At 41.1% G+C, this 16,959-nt stretch overlaps 2 protein-coding genes across 6 annotated transcripts; one reads left to right on the top strand and one right to left on the bottom strand.

The window, feature by feature from the left end:
* Window positions 1–303: 303 nt before the first annotated feature.
* On the top strand, window positions 304–11,716 carry myo1ha (myosin IHa). Of its 5 annotated transcripts, XM_086030149.1 has the most exons (32): window positions 306–345; window positions 865–999; window positions 1,074–1,189; window positions 1,265–1,463; window positions 2,217–2,297; window positions 3,062–3,241; window positions 3,326–3,424; window positions 3,506–3,622; window positions 3,705–3,776; window positions 3,847–3,966; window positions 4,046–4,113; window positions 4,769–4,874; window positions 4,952–5,032; window positions 5,091–5,182; window positions 5,905–5,999; window positions 6,093–6,139; window positions 6,305–6,385; window positions 6,891–6,996; window positions 7,084–7,201; window positions 7,294–7,407; window positions 8,705–8,781; window positions 8,856–8,924; window positions 9,007–9,091; window positions 9,185–9,347; window positions 9,427–9,510; window positions 9,613–9,706; window positions 9,948–10,003; window positions 10,526–10,661; window positions 10,745–10,815; window positions 10,919–11,016; window positions 11,093–11,192; window positions 11,295–11,716. In XM_086030149.1, the coding sequence occupies exons 2-32, from the start codon at window positions 871–873 to the stop codon at window positions 11,319–11,321; spliced, it is 3,081 nt and encodes a 1,026-aa protein (XP_085886275.1). In that variant the 5' UTR covers window positions 306–345; window positions 865–870; the 3' UTR covers window positions 11,322–11,716. The 5 variants fall into 5 exon arrangements, with proteins under 5 accessions (XP_085886274.1, XP_085886276.1, XP_085886277.1 ...); XM_086030148.1 differs by having other exon boundaries at window positions 304–345; window positions 3,062–3,424; window positions 3,847–3,933; XM_086030146.1 differs by having other exon boundaries at window positions 305–345; window positions 3,062–3,424.
* A 55-nt stretch (window positions 11,717–11,771) lies between these two features.
* Window positions 11,772–16,817, bottom strand: kctd10 (potassium channel tetramerization domain containing 10). Its single transcript, XM_086030154.1, has 7 exons — window positions 16,669–16,817; window positions 14,923–15,136; window positions 14,631–14,800; window positions 14,318–14,404; window positions 14,190–14,242; window positions 13,892–14,087; window positions 11,772–12,903 (listed from the first exon to the last, which is right to left on the bottom strand). Exons 1-7 carry the CDS (start codon window positions 16,669–16,671, stop codon window positions 12,685–12,687), a joined length of 942 nt encoding a protein of 313 aa, XP_085886280.1. The 5' UTR covers window positions 16,672–16,817; the 3' UTR covers window positions 11,772–12,684.
* Between the last annotated feature and the right edge of the window lie 142 nt (window positions 16,818–16,959).

Genomic DNA, 16,959 nt, shown 5'->3' with positions numbered 1-16,959 from the left:
TTTTCTTCACAATTTCAGCTGGTGGTGTGCCGCGGGATTTTTTTCAATGAAATAAATGTGCCTTGACTCAAAAAAAAGTTTGAAAAACACTGCATTAAAGGACACACAGAACAGGAAGTCAAGTGTTTTGGCTGAATCGGGTTATGTTAGTTTGATAATACTCTCCTTTGTTTCAACGGACATCTCTCATGTTAGCCATGATTCATGTCAGTCCACCAAGGTGTGAGTACTTCTGTTCAACTGCAGACTAATGAGCAGATCGAATCTGAGGCAGGTGTTGGTTTTGGGAATGGAACTTTACAGGGTGGTTCCACAAGTAACTGTTACCACGTTTTTTTACTTTGTGTAAGTGTTTTTTAAAGATAAAAAGTTTCCATCTGAAATGACTTTAGCTTTGTGTCACGTCCGTGAACCAATTGATTATTTTTTCCCCCCCAAATATAAGCAACTCAATGAACATCCTCTAGACTGGTGATTCCATTTTTTTTTTGCCAGCTGTTGTATAGCCACAGCTTGAGGCACAAATCGTTTCTCATAACAATTTTCCCCATGCGTCATTATTGATGATTAGAAGCCTCTCAAATATGAATTTCAACCTTCTGGATATCCAATTCATTCATTTTGGAGTGGAATAATTACTGCTTGGAAGACAAGATGCCTGGCATAAAGACATTGTGGATTTCACTTTTAACATTCTCAACTGTTATGCAATGATAATGATGATAATGACATACATGGTGATGAAATTAGAGGAGGTTCAAAAAGGTTTAGAGGCTGTACATATTCATGTCACCTTATCATACAAATACAAGATTGTTCTTGTCCGGTTCCACAATAACGCCCGCTGGAATGTGTTTTGCACAGGTGGAGATGGACATGGAGGGCGCCCTTAATGCGAGGGACCAGGTTGGTATTCAAGACTTTGTTCTCCTGGATGACACCTCGGAAGCAGCCTTCCTCAACAACCTCAAGAAACGCTTCAGCAAGGATCTCATTTATGTAAGTGGGCTACAGAACTCTCTCCAATTGATTTTTGCTCATGAATGCTTTATAACTTTGACACACTCTTCTAGACCTACATTGGCACTTTACTGGTGTCTGTAAACCCCTATAAAGAGTTGGACATCTACAATAAGAAACAGATGGATGTGTACATGGGGGTCAACTTTTTTGAGCTTCCACCTCACATGTGAGCATAAAAGGAGTGTTTATAATGATTGTGGTTTGTGCTTGACCTAACATTGTGTCCACTGCTTGTACACAGCTACGCTCTGGCCGACAACGTCTACCACACCATGCTGACTGAGTTCAACAACCACTTCATCCTCATCTCAGGAGAGAGCGGGGCAGGGAAGACGGAAGCCTCCAAAAAGATTCTGCAGTATTATGCAGTCAGCTGCCCAAGCACCGCTCTGCTAAACACTGTCAGGGACAAGATGCTCATGTCCAACCCTGTTCTAGAGGTCTTAGTCAATGCTATATTACAAGGGTGTCTAACTCATTTTTGTCACGGGCCACATCATAGTTTGGGTGTCCCTCTGAGGGCCGTTACGACAGTGAACCCATATAAATGTATGATCGCTGTATGTTAACACATGTGCACAACAACTTGATGGATAACTAGTTTTGAAATCACAAGACAGTTAAGAAGAAAATGTTTAAACGTAGAAAATATATCGACAAATTACATTATCGACAAATACACACTATAATTATGTAAGTTCCTTTTGGGACCAAACAAAATTCATAAAATGAGTTATTATAAAATCCAAAAAGGTACGAATTTACAAATTAAGGTATGATTTCCTTGTGTAAACAAAGAGTGCATTGGATATACTAAATGCATATTAATAATTGTTTTTTTACGATTATGCCAATTTTGTAATCGTGGAGTGTAATAATCGTAATTGTAATTGAATTTCGATTAATTGCGCAGCTCTAATTTGTTCAACAATTTTTCAATGTATTTTAAAGCGGGGATTGATAACAAATGCTTGCAATATCTCATATGTTGTGTAAAAAGTGAAGACGATTTGAAAGAAACATGTCAAGTTAACACGCATGATTTGCCTTTGCGGACCAGATAGAAATTATGTCACGGGGCGGATCTGGCCCCCCGGGCCTTTGAGTTTGACACCTGTGCTATATTATGATGTGATGACGTTTCCCAAAGCGGGACAGGCTTGCATGAATTATACAGTTGTGTCTCTCTGCAGGCTTTTGGGAATGCCAAAACGCTGAAAAATGACAACTCAAGTCGGTTTGGAAAGTATATGGACATTCAGTTTGATAGTGAGGTAAGAAAAGTTACATTTGCAGATGCACATTACAAACGTTAACATAAGAGTTGCAATATTCAAGGACACTTGGAACCTTTGAATCGGACCGTATTGGAATTATTAAGTATTATTCATTGAGGTCTAACTATGGATCATTTAGTAAAGCTGTTAGGAGTAGATGTTTAGTCTAGTAGATCCCGGGGATAGCTGCAGGTGTGGAATGGTGAACGGGAGGACAAGTATTTCATTGGGGACATCAAGTGAGCACCCTGGTGGTAGCTTCTGACCACTCTCCATCATTCTCCATCCATCACCCATTTCAGCCTCCGATGAGAATTTCCATTTCCATCACGGCTCAGATTCGGAAAACAGATCGGCCGTGATTGGTCGTTGTGAGCAGTTGTGATGTCATTTTCAGTCGACAAAAGACAAAATGGCCGCCCCCGGAGATGTCTAAACACAAGTGCATTTTGCTGCTTAACTTATGTTCCACAAACGCAAAATGAATCAGAATGCCGCGTTTCAACTCGTGGCCCTGCTGGGAACATATTCTTAAAAAAAATGTGTTTGGGTTGACTTCCCTATTAAGTAGACAACCAAGAATCATCTTTACATGTGGCAGTGTTGATCAAAACTGGGTATTATTATCCTTGTACAGGCATTTTTTATACATTTAAGGTATTGTATCTCTAGATGGTCATGTGTTATCTTCATGTAACCTGTCATAACCTGTACGTACGTAAAAGTAGTCAAGCCCCTACTTGCTGGCTCCTGTGCAACAGGGAGATGCTGTTGGTGGCCACATCCTGAACTACCTGCTTGAAAAGTCAAGGGTGGTGCATCAGAACCACGGGGAGAGAAACTTTCACATTTTCTACCAGCTCCTGGAGGGAGGAGAGGAGGAGCTGCTGCAGCAGCTGGGCCTTGAGCGGGACTGCCAGCATTACAGCTATCTAACACAAGTAATGTGCACGTGGTCTCCAATGTTGCCGCATTATTCTGTAGCTGCACCTTTGCCAATTGTCACTGTGTCAACCATTCGACAGGGAGAGTGTGCCATTGTGCCGTCCATCGACGACCAAAATGACTGGAAGACGGTCAAAAATGCACTTCAAGTTATTGACATTGATGCGATCAACACTAATGTATGTTAGGTCGTTTTCACGGATCGCTTTGATGTCAAGCAAAGCGCAATCATTTGAACGGCCTCGCAAATGTGTCTGCAGCACTTGTTTGGGATTGTTGCGAGTGTTCTTCACCTGGGCAACGTGAAGTTTGAGCCTGACAGTAAAGGCCATGCCACTCTCAGCAACAAAAATGCCGAGTTACGCTGGGTCTCAAATGTAAGAAATGTACACAAAAATTCCAACGGTTTTAAGCGCAAGGACCAAAAAGGTTCAGCTGGTTTGCGCCATGTCATTGCAGCTTCTTGGAGTTGATGCTCACAGTCTACAAGAAGGTCTAACATACAGGAAGATTGAAGCCAAAACAGACCAGGTGTGATTGAAATGCTGCACGATCCGAACACAGCATAGACTCGTGATTCTGTGTTTGATTTTCTCTCAAGGTGCTCAGTCCGTTTAATCTGGATCATGCCATCTATGTGCGGGATGCCCTGGCCAAGGCCGTTTATGGACATACCTTCAGCTGGCTGGTAAACAGGATAAATGAGTCCATGGAGAACACTGTGAGCTCGTGAAAAACGTGACAAATTTGTCAAACACTACGACACTTTATTACTATCATCATTATTATTTTCATTTCAGGATCCTTCAAGAAAAACCGTCATTGGACTTTTGGACATCTATGGTTTTGAGGTTTTTAATATCAACAGGTAGGCCACTTTTGCCTTCCTTATTCATCACAAGTAGATTTATTTGTATAGACGTTTGCATGTATGTATGTTTGTATGCATGTTAAAAAAGCAACAACCTTCAATCTAAATCTAAAAGTTACCTAAATCCTCTGAAATCTATTTGAATACTACCTAAAAGTTATCTAAATCCTTTTAAATTGATTGAATACTCCCCAGAAGTTACCTAATTGCACTTAAATCTATGCAATGCTTCCTAAATGTTACCTACTATTAAATCTATGAAATACTCTTTAAAAGTTACCTAAATGTATGAAATACTCTTTAGAAGTTTCCCGAATACTCTAAAGTCTACAAAATACTCCTTCAAATGTGCCTAAATACTCTTGGATCGATTAAATACTCTTTAAAAGTTACTCTTAAAACTCTCAACTCTTAATTTATGTATATGCACTATATGTGTGATTGAATTGCCCTAATTCTGCAGTACACAAGTATGATGATGGTATTTTAACTTGTAATACAATGACCATAATTAGTACTACTTATGTATACCGGTAATCTGAGAGAAATGATGACTTCATGCATCCTGGAGTTAACAGTATTGAGAAACAAATGTATGACCGTGCACTATTTATTATCTTTTGTTTGTTTTTTTTCCCCCCCCCCCCTTCAGTTTTGAGCAGTTCTGCATTAACTACTGCAACGAGAAACTGCAACAGCTGTTCATCCAGCTCACACTCAAGGCAGAGCAGGAGGAATACGAAGCGGAGGATATCGAGGTGCAGTGATTCAACTCCAGAATGAACCTCGATTTGGCGATTTGCATAGAGTTACACTCACACTTTGTTTTCCTCAGTGGGAGCCGGTGCAGTTCTTCAATAATAAGATCATCTGTGACCTCGTGGAGGAGAGACACAGGGGAATTATCTCAATCCTGGTATGAATGGGGGGGTGTGGGGGGGAATTATTCCACACTACTGATTCTGAATCTACAGGATGAGGAGTGTCTGAGGCCAGGAGACGCCACTGATCTCACCTTCCTGGAGAGACTGGAGGAGAAAATAGGGAACCACCCTCACTTTGTCTCGTGAGTTCAATAATATATGAAGTCACGATTGTTATAGGTACAGATTTAAAGCGGAGGTCAACCCAAACATTTTTTTTTTTTCAAGAATATATTCTATGCAGGCCCACTAGTTGAAACAAGGCAATACGATTAATATGAAATATGGGTAAAGCAGTAAAATCCACCCATTTTTGTCCATCTCAGGAAGCGGCCATTTTGTCACTTCCTGTCGACTGAAAATGACATCACACACCCTCGGGGCTCAGATAACACAACCAATCATAGCTCAGCTTCAGGTAACAGGTGAGCTGTGATTGGTCGTTACCTGAGCCCTGAGCAGTTGTGATGTCAAAACACGCATTTAAAACAAAAGTTTTTGCCAGGGAACGCAGTTTTTTTTTATTTTTATTTTTTTACTTCCTTGTTACCTTAGGGGCTCCATAGTAATGCTAAGTACAGCATCTTATGCTTTTTATTTTAATGTATTTTTGTTTTTTTATACAAAGTATTTTGACTTTTTTCGACTTTAATGGTGAAATCCGACATAGGCGGAAATTCGTGTTACATCGCCAGTGTAGGAATGGCGTCGTATAATGAGGATCACTGTATTTAAAAAAAAAAAAATTTGGGCTTGACTTCTGCTTTTAGCCTTGATTTATTGAGTTCAAACTAATACAAATGAATTCTAGTATTTAAATAGCAAGCTGACACAAAGTCTTCATTCTATTCCCCTTCGAGTGTAGGCACAAGCTGGCAGACAAAAAGACACGCAGGACGCTGGAGAGAGGAGATTTTCGTCTCTTGCATTATGCCGGCGAGGTCACCTATTGTGTTGTGGGTAAATTAAAGCTCAACCTACCTGTTAGCCCACAAATATCTCAATATTGTTTTCAGCAAACTCTCTAAAATATTTTTTTTTTGTCTATTGTAGGTTTTCTGGACAAAAATAATGATCTCTTATATAAAAATATAAAAGATGTAAGTATACATTTTTTTTTTTTTAATTGAAAACTCATGACTCCATTGTATCTTTTAGAATTTGAATAGACCTGTTTGATCGTTTGAATTATCCAGTTAGTTAAGTCGACCTCATGGTGATTTTTTTTTTTTCTCCTTTTTTTATATTCTCCCACCTTTTCGCAGCTGATATGTCAATCAAAAAACAGCATTGTCAGGCAATGCTTCTCCTGCATGGACCCAGACAGCAGGCGAAGACCGGCAACAGTAAGTTCACACTTACTGTCAAATACAGTGTTAACCCTCGTATGGTGTCGCGTTTAGTTTTTCTTCACATTTTTTCTTTTAAAAATGACCCAAGGCATATCAGAAACCTCCTCATGATAACACACTGTTATGGGATTTAAAAAAAAAAAGAATTACATTTTATTTTTGAAAAAAAGGAGCTGCACATTAATTCATAAATGTACTCCAACAAAGGAAAAGGGTAAATATTAACAATGTTTGCTGTTTATATGACTTGCAATTGGGACGTAGTAAACGCCTGTGGAGTATTATAACAGAAAATGATGTGATTGTGTTGTTTTGAAAAGCCCAAACTCCAGCGGGTGGACCCATCAACACTGGCTGAGTAACAAAAACACGTACGCCATACAAGGGTGATGATGTTCAGTAACTACTGTCAGTGACAGTGTGGCATCTCATCTTCAAGCCATGTGCACCTGACAGATGAACTGTTGCCTCGGGATTATGAGCCGCATTCTGTATGCAGGTGGCCACCCAGTTTAAGAGCAGCCTGCTGAAGCTGACAGAGATCCTCGTGGCCAAAGACGCCTGGTACATACGTTGCCTTAAATCCAATGAGTCCAAGAAGCCAGGTACTTTTATTCAAAGATAATTCTAAAAGAAGATGCAAAGTGATTTTTTTTTTCTTCTCACTTGGCCTCCCTCCTCCTTTAACCCAGGACAGTTTGATGAAGCTCTGATCAAACACCAGATCAAATATTTGGGCCTGATGCAGCACCTGAGAGTCAGACGTGCTGGTTTCGCTTATAGGCGGAAATATGAAGTCTTTTTACAGAGGTGTGAAGGCTTGGACATCATGCCTATGGCAAATTTATGATTCCTTCTATAGCGTACATTATGCTGATACGGATATATGTTACACTGAACAGATATAAAGCTCTGTGCCCAGCCACCTGGCCACACTGGAGAGGAGAGCCTGCTGACGGTGTGTTGGTGCTGGTTCAACATCTGGGCTATTTTCCAAATGAGTACAAAATGGGAAGGTGAGAAGAATGTCCTCATACGTCAGTCACATAATGTCATTTGTCGGCCCGAGTTTTAACTTTGACTATTGCATGCATTCGCGGAGACAGAGCATTTATTTTTGTCCAGAGTTACATTGAGTGGGAAGAGTGTGTGAAGTCATCGAGTAAATCCCAAAGATTCTCAATGGACTTCAATTCTGGACATTTTTTGACCTTACGCACCATACGTGAACGGCGGGTATCAAACCCTCTGAATCATTTTATTGGGGGTGCAAGGGGCAGTCTCCAGTTGCCCAGATCATGTAGCACAGCGGTGTCAAAAGTCATTTTTGTTGCGGACCGTATCATAGTTATGGTATCCCTCGGAGGGCCGTTATGACTGTGTGAACCCATATGAATAAATGTGTGGTTGCCTTATATTATCACATATGCACAACAAATTGATGGACTAGTTTTGAAATCAGAAGCCAGTAATTAGTCTGTTCAAATATTTTTCAATTTATTTTAAAAGAGGGATTTGTAACAAATGTTTGCAATATCGCCTATGTAGTGTTAAAATTGAAGACAATTTGAAAGAAACATGTCAAGGCGCGGGCCACATAAAATGAGGCCGCGGGCCGGATCTGGCCCCCGGGCCTTGAGTTTGACACCTGTGGCATAGCAGATGCGATACTAGCGCGCCATATTTCCAGGGAATGAAAGAAGCTGCTTTAATTGGCCATGATTGAAGTCATTCGTGTCCACTCACACAGCGGCGAAGTCCTTCCACTTGCAGATCCGCTGGACTGCGCTGGTCTGCGAAAATACCAGCATCGGGTCTAACCCACCTCCGCGAAGAGCCATGCACAGTGCAGGATTTATGCCAGTCAGGAAAAGAGATTCTTATGTTTGACTCTAATTCACTTGGCTATAACTCGAGAGTTAAAATTAAAGGTGAATATGTCAAGTGTGTCATCTTCTACACCGCTTATCCTGTAACCTCTAAAAACGGTTAAAAATAACACAATTTTGGGTCAAAAATGGACCGATCCACAACTTGGCTCAATTTGACCCAGGTTTCTTGGTTGTTTTTGCAGAAAAAACAACACACAAATGGCTAGTTTTGTCAAGAACGTGGGTCAAATTGACCCAATTTGTGTATCGGTCCATTTTTGACCCAAAATGGTGTTATTTTTAACCCAACTGTTTTTAGAGTGTAGTGTATAGGGTTGCGGCCTTGTGGACGGTTGCTGGAGCCTATCCCAGCTGACTTTGGGTGAAAGGCGGACTATGCCCTGAACTGGTCGCCATGTTTAAATCTATTTTTTGTCATTAGAACCAAAATATTCATCCGCCATCCAAGAACCCTGTATGCCACAGAGGACGCTTTTGAAAAGTGTAAACATCAATTAGGTGAGAGCAAATCCTATTATTCGCATCAAGGCTTCACCAGTTGCATATTGAACTAATGTTTCTTTACATCTCAGCAACAAGACTCCAGGCCAAATACAAAGGCTACCGGGCAAAGGGCGAGTTCCGGAAACAAAAGGAGGCCGGTAGTTGTATAAAACACTTCCTGGCGTAAGGTGTGATTTGCCGCAGGTAAACTATACCACTTTCATTCTTTGATGCCGCCAGCGACAAAGATTGAGACGTGCTGGAGAGGAGTGCAGGCAAGGAAGGAGAGGGACAAGAGAGCGTGGGCTGTAAAAGTCATTAAACAGTAAAAAAACAAAAAAAACAAGCTGAGAGTAACACTTGTCTCATCTCAAGGGGATTATGAAAAAAAAAATTCTCTGCACTATTTTATTTTCAGATTTATCAAAGGCTACATGACCAGAGGACAAGCAAAAGTCACGGATAACTCGGAGTATTTGGCTTTTGTGAGGCAGAATTACCTGAACAGGCTCAAAGACAACTTGCCAAGGACAGTTTTGGATAAAAACACGTGGCTGTCTCCGCCACAAGTCCTGGTGGAGGTAGACAGAAACGACACTGATGCACAAATTGAGTGTATGTTACATGCCGGTGAGCCTTTGCATGTCCTTCCCGCTCCAGACGTCGGAAATACTTCGTAAACTGCACTACCGCCTCATGGTGCGGAAATACGTCAGAGGGATCACACCCCAGAGAAAAACACAGGTAGCGCATTAACCAAACATGTTACACAACTAATACAACTTCTATTTCTTTCTTTCTTTTTTTTTTTTTTTTTTTTACTTATTGCGGTTTCCTTTTTTTCAGCTTCAAATGAAGTTCATTGCCAGCTCAATCTTCAGGGGGAAAAAGGAAAGTTACCCACAAAGTGTTGCTCAACCTTTTGTGGAAACCAGAATCCGTGAGTGAGAAACTTCCAAGTTTGTCTCTAAAAGTAATCAGGCAAGCACTGCAATCATAACGGGCCTCATCGAAACAATTAGTCCATCCATCCATTTCTGATTGTTCTTGACCATGCTGGGCACACCCTGGACTGGTCTCCGGCAATCCAGGGCTCATAGACCAACAACCATTTGTACTGTGCGATTTTTTAGCAAACTTTAAAGGCAGACTTTTATGAACAAAACTTGACTTTGTTTCAGGTGAGCAAGACATCAATGTGAGGGTCCTGCAAATGATTCGCAATGAGCACATCAAGGTAAACAAAAGCTGTTTTTTTTTTTTTTTAAAGCGGAATTAAGTCAACTCAAAGATATTTTTTTCAAGAATATGTTCCCAGCATGCCCACTAGTTGAAACACGGCATTCTGATTAATTTTGCATTTGTGGAATAAGTGTTAATCCATTCGTTTTTAGCCATCTCTGGGGGCAGCCATTTTGTCTTCTGTCGACTGATGACGTCACAACTGCTCACAACAACCAATCACGGCTCACATTCAGAAAACAGGTCAGCCGTGATTGGCCGTTGTGAGCAGTTGCGATGTCATTTTCAGTTGACAGAAGACAAAATGGCCGACCCCAGAGATGGCTAAAAACGAGTGCATTTTGCTGCTTAACTTGTATACCACAAACGCAAAATGAATCAGAATGCCGTGTTTCAACTAGTGAGCCTGCTGGGAACATATTCTTGGAAAGAAATATGTTTGGATTGACTTCGGCTTTAAGGCTGATTGTCAAGAATCAAATCCACTATGCTGTGATGGGACTTGTATTTTCTGCAGTACAGCGTCCCGATGATTAAATACGACAGGAACGGTTTCAAAACGAGGCCGCGGCAGCTCATCTTCACTCAGTCGGCGGCCTACATGGTTGAGGAGGCAAGGATCAAACAGAGGATTTTGTATACTGCTCTCAAAGGTCGCCATTGTTGTCACCTGCTCACCTTCCAGTGCGATTTCCTGTTCAACTCTTTTAAGTTTATCGACCGTCTCCCATTGTAGGGATTTCTGTCAGTAATTTGACAGACAGCATCATTGTGTTACACGTAACATGTGGGGACCCAAAAGAAAAGGTGCAGAGATTGACTTTTACAAAGACACTAAGCCACACCTGTTCAAATCAAGTCAAAATTGTCAAACTTGTAACCTGATAAATGAGGGGCAAATGTGTTTCAGGGAGATCTTGTCCTGCAGTGCAACCACTTGTTTGAGCTGGTGACCAAACTCAGCATGCTTGCCAACAAACAGAATGTAGTCAGGGTGGGTCAGGGCAGGTAAGTCCCAAAATGGAACGCTAAAGAGTCGATACAATGTGGGTGTGCTGATCAAAATGTTGGCATTGGTGTGCAGCATCAAGATAGAAATTCGGGCCGGAAAAGAGAGCGCAGTCGAATTCAGCACCGGCCCGGAGCCGAACGCGTACAAGGCCAAGAATGGACACCTCATGGTGGTGCGTTCACGTTGTCATGACAACCCTTTGCACCATATATGACGATGCTGTTCGACTTTTAGGCAGGGGAAGCACTAACTTGAGTAACGTTTGTCATTTCAGGTCGCCACTCGGGCCAGGCCGAGGTAACGCGCGGGGCAGAGGAGACACACAAGTGGCCCCCGCATATTTCATCAGCGACCCCAAAGCTTGATCGTCATGGCCACAGGATACACGTCCCACCTCAGGGTTTTAGGCACTTAATGATGTGCCTATTTGATAAAATATCACTTGCTCACTGATTCAATTTACATTCAAACCTTCATATATTTTAATGATCTATTGCTGCTTTTTTTTTATCCACTCACGTGCATCGCCATGGTGCACAATCTATCATTACCAGAGTTATTTATATAACTGTTTATGGTTGTAGTTGCACTGCAGAAGTGTCTCTAACATTTTACCATGTAGCTAAAAAATAAGGTTAGAAACACTTCGTAGTGTAATGCAGTGTGACCACAATAAACTTATTGCAAAAATTAAAACCCAGCATTTATCTTCAGCAGAATATGAAGCTTTTGCATATAAGACTTCACTACGTCACACTTTCGTCTTTAATGATTTGTGTACAGTAGAAGCTTTGTATATTTCCTAGCAATTAACAAATGCAAAATAAAAATGGAAGCAATACATTTGTAGAAATTTGAGACGTATAAATATAAAACATACATATGTTCACTTCTGTACAATAAATCTACGCGTGATTGTTACACAAATCAATTTAGAACTGTTCATACCTGAACTTTCTGTGAATAATGACAGCTCTAATTTCTGTCCCTGTTATAAAGCATGTCAACAGGACTGTTCCGGCCAGAGAGCACTCTGGTTACACTCATTCACTCCAACCTCAGCGTCTATCCATCAAGTCCGTAGAACACCTCAGGTGAGGGCTCAAGTTGCCACCGTACAAAATAAGAATGTTGCGGTGTGAACAGAAACTGAATAAGTGTTCAAGCTAAATATGGTGCAAACATAATTACTGGTACATTAAAAAAAAAAAAAAAAAAATCTAAGAATAAAACAGTGCCATCTCGTGGCCTCTTCGTGATGAACACTCGGGTCAATCACTGACTGATCAATGAAGCACTCCAAGCCACATGAAGGAGAGAAAAGATTACGTGATACATTTGTAGCTGCTTACATCATAATTCTTGATTTCCAGGACCACTTGTGATGAATACACAAACAACACACAACGTTAGGTGAAACTACTGTGAACAATCAACTATGATTATGAGCTCCTGCTCGCCAGAAGAGAACCGTGATACAAGTGGACAAACACTGCAGTCAGTCAGTCAGACCACAACCAAAAAAAGACACAGTGGATACAATAACTGCACAGCTACACACTAATACAGTTTCCTGGTAATGGATGTACGAGAGGCGCTGTTGAGGGAAGGTATAAGGCACGGGTGCGGTGTGGTGCAAGGCCTCAGCTAAGACAGACAGGAGGTCACTGGTGGTGGTGCGTGCGGTCGTCGGGTCGTTTGATGTGGATCCTACGAACTCGCTCAATTCGTTCTCGCTCGTCATCTTCGTCCAGATGATGGGATCGTCCGGCGGCGCCGCCTGTTGCCTCCAGCAGAGCGTTGTCTGGCCCCCTCCCGTCGTGGGATTCGTATAGAAGGATATTGAGGGTCTCCTCATAGATGCGAGCTTCAGGGAACTCCACCTAGTTCACACACGCAAAGGTGCATAAAAGATTAGAGACAACCCAAAAGGTTTAAGTACTGTATTTTCCGGACTATAAGGTATTTTTTCCGAGGCTTTGAATCATGCTGCTTATATAAAGGTGCGGCTATTCTGAGTTGTAATACAATACAATTGCCATGATCGGGATGTGACTGCAGGTGGAGGAGTTCAACAGGCGAGGGCGCTATGCGCTAGGTTATGAATTACGTGGTATGCAGAAGTAGAGCTGACAAACTGGAGTGGCAGCAGGCGGTAAAATGAGGAAAATACTTTATTTTCTCTTGGTTCTTTTAATCAGCAAAGTTGCTGCTGGGTTAAAGGGCACTGTAAGGAAAGAATCTGTTCAGGTACATACAGTTTACATTTACAGTTCAAAATCATTCTGTAAATGCAGTAAATATTTATTTTATTATAATTTTCAACATAGATAGGTGCGGCTTATGTTTTTTTAATCTTTTTTTTAGAAATAAAGTGGGGCGGCTTATAGTCTGGAAAATACGGTATTTTAAAATTTGTTTTAAAAAATAAAAACAAATCCGACTGTGGGTGAGGGAAATGAATCAAGTTGAATGACGATCGAAAGAAGACAGTGGATGCCAGTTTGTCACAGGTATGTTTCAAATTGAAATTAGCATGTTTATGCCATTAATGCAAGCAACAGAAAAGTCAATTCATTCGCCAGTTCATCAATAATTATGTTAACCATGTGTAAATTTGACCATTTTTGAATCAACCTTCCTGTTGAAATGTAAAAAACATTGTTCCCCTGGAAACAGTTTACCTCACGTTAACATCTTATCAACTGACATTTCAGATACTCAAAACGACAATAGAAAAGAAGGCTAAAGTCATCAATCAAGCCGTGTAGCCTGATTTCTCAATTGATCGGCTTTGCTTAAATGACATGGAAGTACATGTGACATCATGGTGGAAACGGGTCTAGACGGGTGCAGCGTAGATCTTGTCACCTTTGTCTGCTTCTTTTCAGTGGCATAAACGATGGAGGTGCAGCACACTTCAGCGATCTTACGGCCTTGCCCGTAGAAGGACCAGCAGCAGATCTCATCACCGATCACATCTTTGATGAAGAGTACGCGGCCGTTGAACCGCAATGACAGTTTGTCGAACAGCTCGATATTTTTCAGCATGTTGTCATCAGAATTGCTGAGGAAAGAAAAACAGCAGGCTCATATTATATAGCCGTTGTGAATCGCGTGCCACGCTCTCATCGAAGTGTCAAGAGCTTTATATTGGAAAAGGACTCACCTGGTGTAGGAATATTTGTTATTGCTTCTGTTATACAGCAGTTTGACTGTAGGCTGGGAAGACACAATCATGTGTTTCAACTTGGCAAAATGCTCGTGATTCATATGTAACACTATTATGCTAGGCACCTTATTTGAAGTTGCAATAAGCTTCTGCTCCTCCTTGGATGAAGTCATCAGAGGCACTTTACATAGAGGCTCATACGTTTCTTTGTTCTGCAGGAGAAGGGATTTTTTTTAATTCAAAACTTTTTGCTGCAAACAGAACAACATGCACAAGTTAATGGCGCCGCCCGGCGAAAGATACGAGAAAATATTCAAAGCGCCGAAGCAAAATACCATTTAAGAGGCGAGGCAAGAGACTCTAAAATGATACATTTGAAAAAAGGCTGGATGGACAATGTGTGCCGTCAACTGTGGGGTTCACGCCGACAGGAAGTACCTGCAAGGCAGCCGTGCATTCATCGGCGAGGCCTTGGACAAGATAATATTTCGCTTCTGCGAGCAGCTCCTCGGTTTCCCGCCGGCTGTCTGGCAATGGCACTGCTCCATCTCTCAGGTAGTTCAAGATCGTTCCGAAATGTTTGCCACAGCGATCGATCAAAATCCAACCTTTACAAGAAACGAAACAGCGTTTTACAAAGCCTGGAATAAATGGACTTTCCTACATCGAATGGGCGGCATTCTAATTTGTTGAGATGCACTTGTAGGTGTGCATTTCTTAAGCAGCTCACCTTCACTGTCAGTGAGGACCTCCATCCTGCCACTGAACATGGCTTTAAGCATGGTGTCTTGCTTGGTCAGAGTCTGCATCGTTGTGTAGTATAGGGCCCCGCCCACATTTAACTTGACATATTTCGAGCTAGGGCTGGAACCTTTAAACGATGTGGTCCGGGTTGTAGCTGCCGGCACCGCCGAGCTCACGGCACTCTCTCCTGACATCTCTTCCTGGAACGCAACCAGATAGAACAATCACGGTTGTACTTCCCTCTCGACGGGTTGCGCTTCCAAAACGTTAACAAAAGATGAGACAGTCAGCCAAACTCTCTTTTCATGAGCAAGGATAGATGAGCATTTTGCAATACTCAAAGTCATTGCATTCTGAAGGGGCCACATGAACCAATGAAGACACAAAATAACACAGTGCAAGTAGCGACCATGTAGTCACTGTTTACATTCCATAAGATACTTCCTGTTTCTGCTGTGGCTCAGCCACAGTGGGAGGAAAAAATGGGAACGCTTCTGAATTTCTTAAATTTCTGCATAAACTGGTCATAAAATGTGGTCTGATCTTCTATTTTGAAGAATAAACAGTTTGCTGAAACTAATACTACACATACAATTACTGCAATGTTTTCTTTTTTTTTTTTTTAAAGTCGGAAATACAAAGTAAGTGTAATAATCATAATAATAATAAATTATGCTCTCTCCACCATGCTTCACAGTAGGGATACAGTTTAAATGATGGTGTGCTGGGCCATTTCCCCACTCAAACACGGCACTGTGTGTGCTACTCCCAAACAATTCAAATTTGGCTTCGTCTATCCACAGGATATTTTTTTCAAGTAGTGGAAAATCCAAGTGCTCCTTAGCAAATTTCAACCATCGCAATTAGATGAAAATCAGACCATACTCTATTACCACCTTATGCAGAAATTTAAGAAAAGGGGTTCATATTCTTTTTCCTCCCACGATATACTGTACTTGTTACATTGATTGCTAAAGAGGCAAGGCAATAACGGTCTTGAAATTAACTGACACTAAACAACGGAACAACAAAAATTGACATCAATCAATTCAAAGGTGTATAAACAATCATGGGCTGAAGAGTGGTATAGCAGCTCCCGTGGAATATTGTTACAGTTTAATTGTTAACGTGTATTCCATTTCATTGTGGATAATTTGATTCATTACAGCAAAGTCTTTATTACTTCAAGGTACGTCAATTGTAAACGTGTTTTTTGACACAAAATTCCACCCGAACGAAAATACAGCTACATGTCACCAAACACATTTGACTTTTGAGTTATGGCAATCAATCTTTTGTTTACTGTGAACGGTGTGAATAGAACCGGCCCATTTCTTAATTAGATTTGGTGGCTACAAGTCTACCATTTTCATGTCCCCTTTGCTTATTCCATTCACGTTAATCTTATTTTCGATTTTAAAAAAAACACATAACGACGAAGGGGGGACATTGGAAACTGAAGACTATATCACAAATTAAATGTCTATTGTTTTTAGTAAACAGAATAAGCGGTTAGGGTAGGTCATCTCCTGTCCAAAAATTGGATAATGAAGTACAGTAACTTTATTCAGGAAGGCAAAGCTAACGCGCTAGCTCGTGGCTATCTAAATGCTATTTGTACTCAAACAAGGACAAACAATAATAATGACAATCGGAATTGATCAAGCGTTCTCTACAAAAACCTAGTGGTGGCGTTGTGAGATGGTTTAAAATGAAAATAGTATCATATTACCATAGAAGCCGAGGCAGACTTGATGAATGTAGCTTGCTAACCTACGTCAGCCTCCACCCACTTCTTTCCGGTCCATGGCTGTGCAGTTGAACATGACGTCAACATTCCCTTTTACTCCTTAAACTTAGGCAGTTACATTGTTTTGAGTTATAACGTCTTGAACCATTTAGATTTATAATTAGGGCAGGTGTGTAATTTGTGAATACAAAGCATTGTGTTTAATAGATCAATAAAATAATACTATTAGACCGGGCACATTTCCGCTATGGAGGTGTAACAGTAATAATGTCC

The sequence above is a fragment of the Filicampus tigris genome, chromosome 5 (assembly GCF_054856515.1).
Source record: "Filicampus tigris isolate MCC_2025a chromosome 5, RoL_Ftig_1.0, whole genome shotgun sequence".
Lineage (NCBI taxonomy): Eukaryota > Metazoa > Chordata > Actinopteri > Syngnathiformes > Syngnathidae > Filicampus > Filicampus tigris.
This window is presented reverse-complemented; position numbering and strand designations above follow the sequence as displayed.

What these genes read in the sequence shown, in the direction of transcription:
- myo1ha (XM_086030146.1), top strand. Translation starts at nt 871, where the DNA reads ATGGACATGGAGGGCGCCCTTAATGCGAGGGACCAGGTTGGTATTCAA. An exon ending in TTTTGTGGAAACCAGAATCC is followed by an intron (nt 9,707 to 9,947) that starts GTGAGTGAGAAA and finishes ACTTTGTTTCAG; the next exon opens with GTGAGCAAGACATCAATGTG. An exon ending in GTCAGGGTGGGTCAGGGCAG is followed by an intron (nt 11,017 to 11,092) that starts GTAAGTCCCAAA and finishes ATTGGTGTGCAG; the next exon opens with CATCAAGATAGAAATTCGGG.
- kctd10 (XM_086030154.1), bottom strand. An exon ending in AACAAATATTCCTACACCAG is followed by an intron (nt 14,088 to 14,189) that starts GTGAGTCCTTTT and finishes TTCTTTCCTCAG; the next exon opens with CAATTCTGATGACAACATGC. An exon ending in CTGAAAAGAAGCAGACAAAG is followed by an intron (nt 12,904 to 13,891) that starts GTGACAAGATCT and finishes TGTGTGAACTAG; the next exon opens with GTGGAGTTCCCTGAAGCTCG.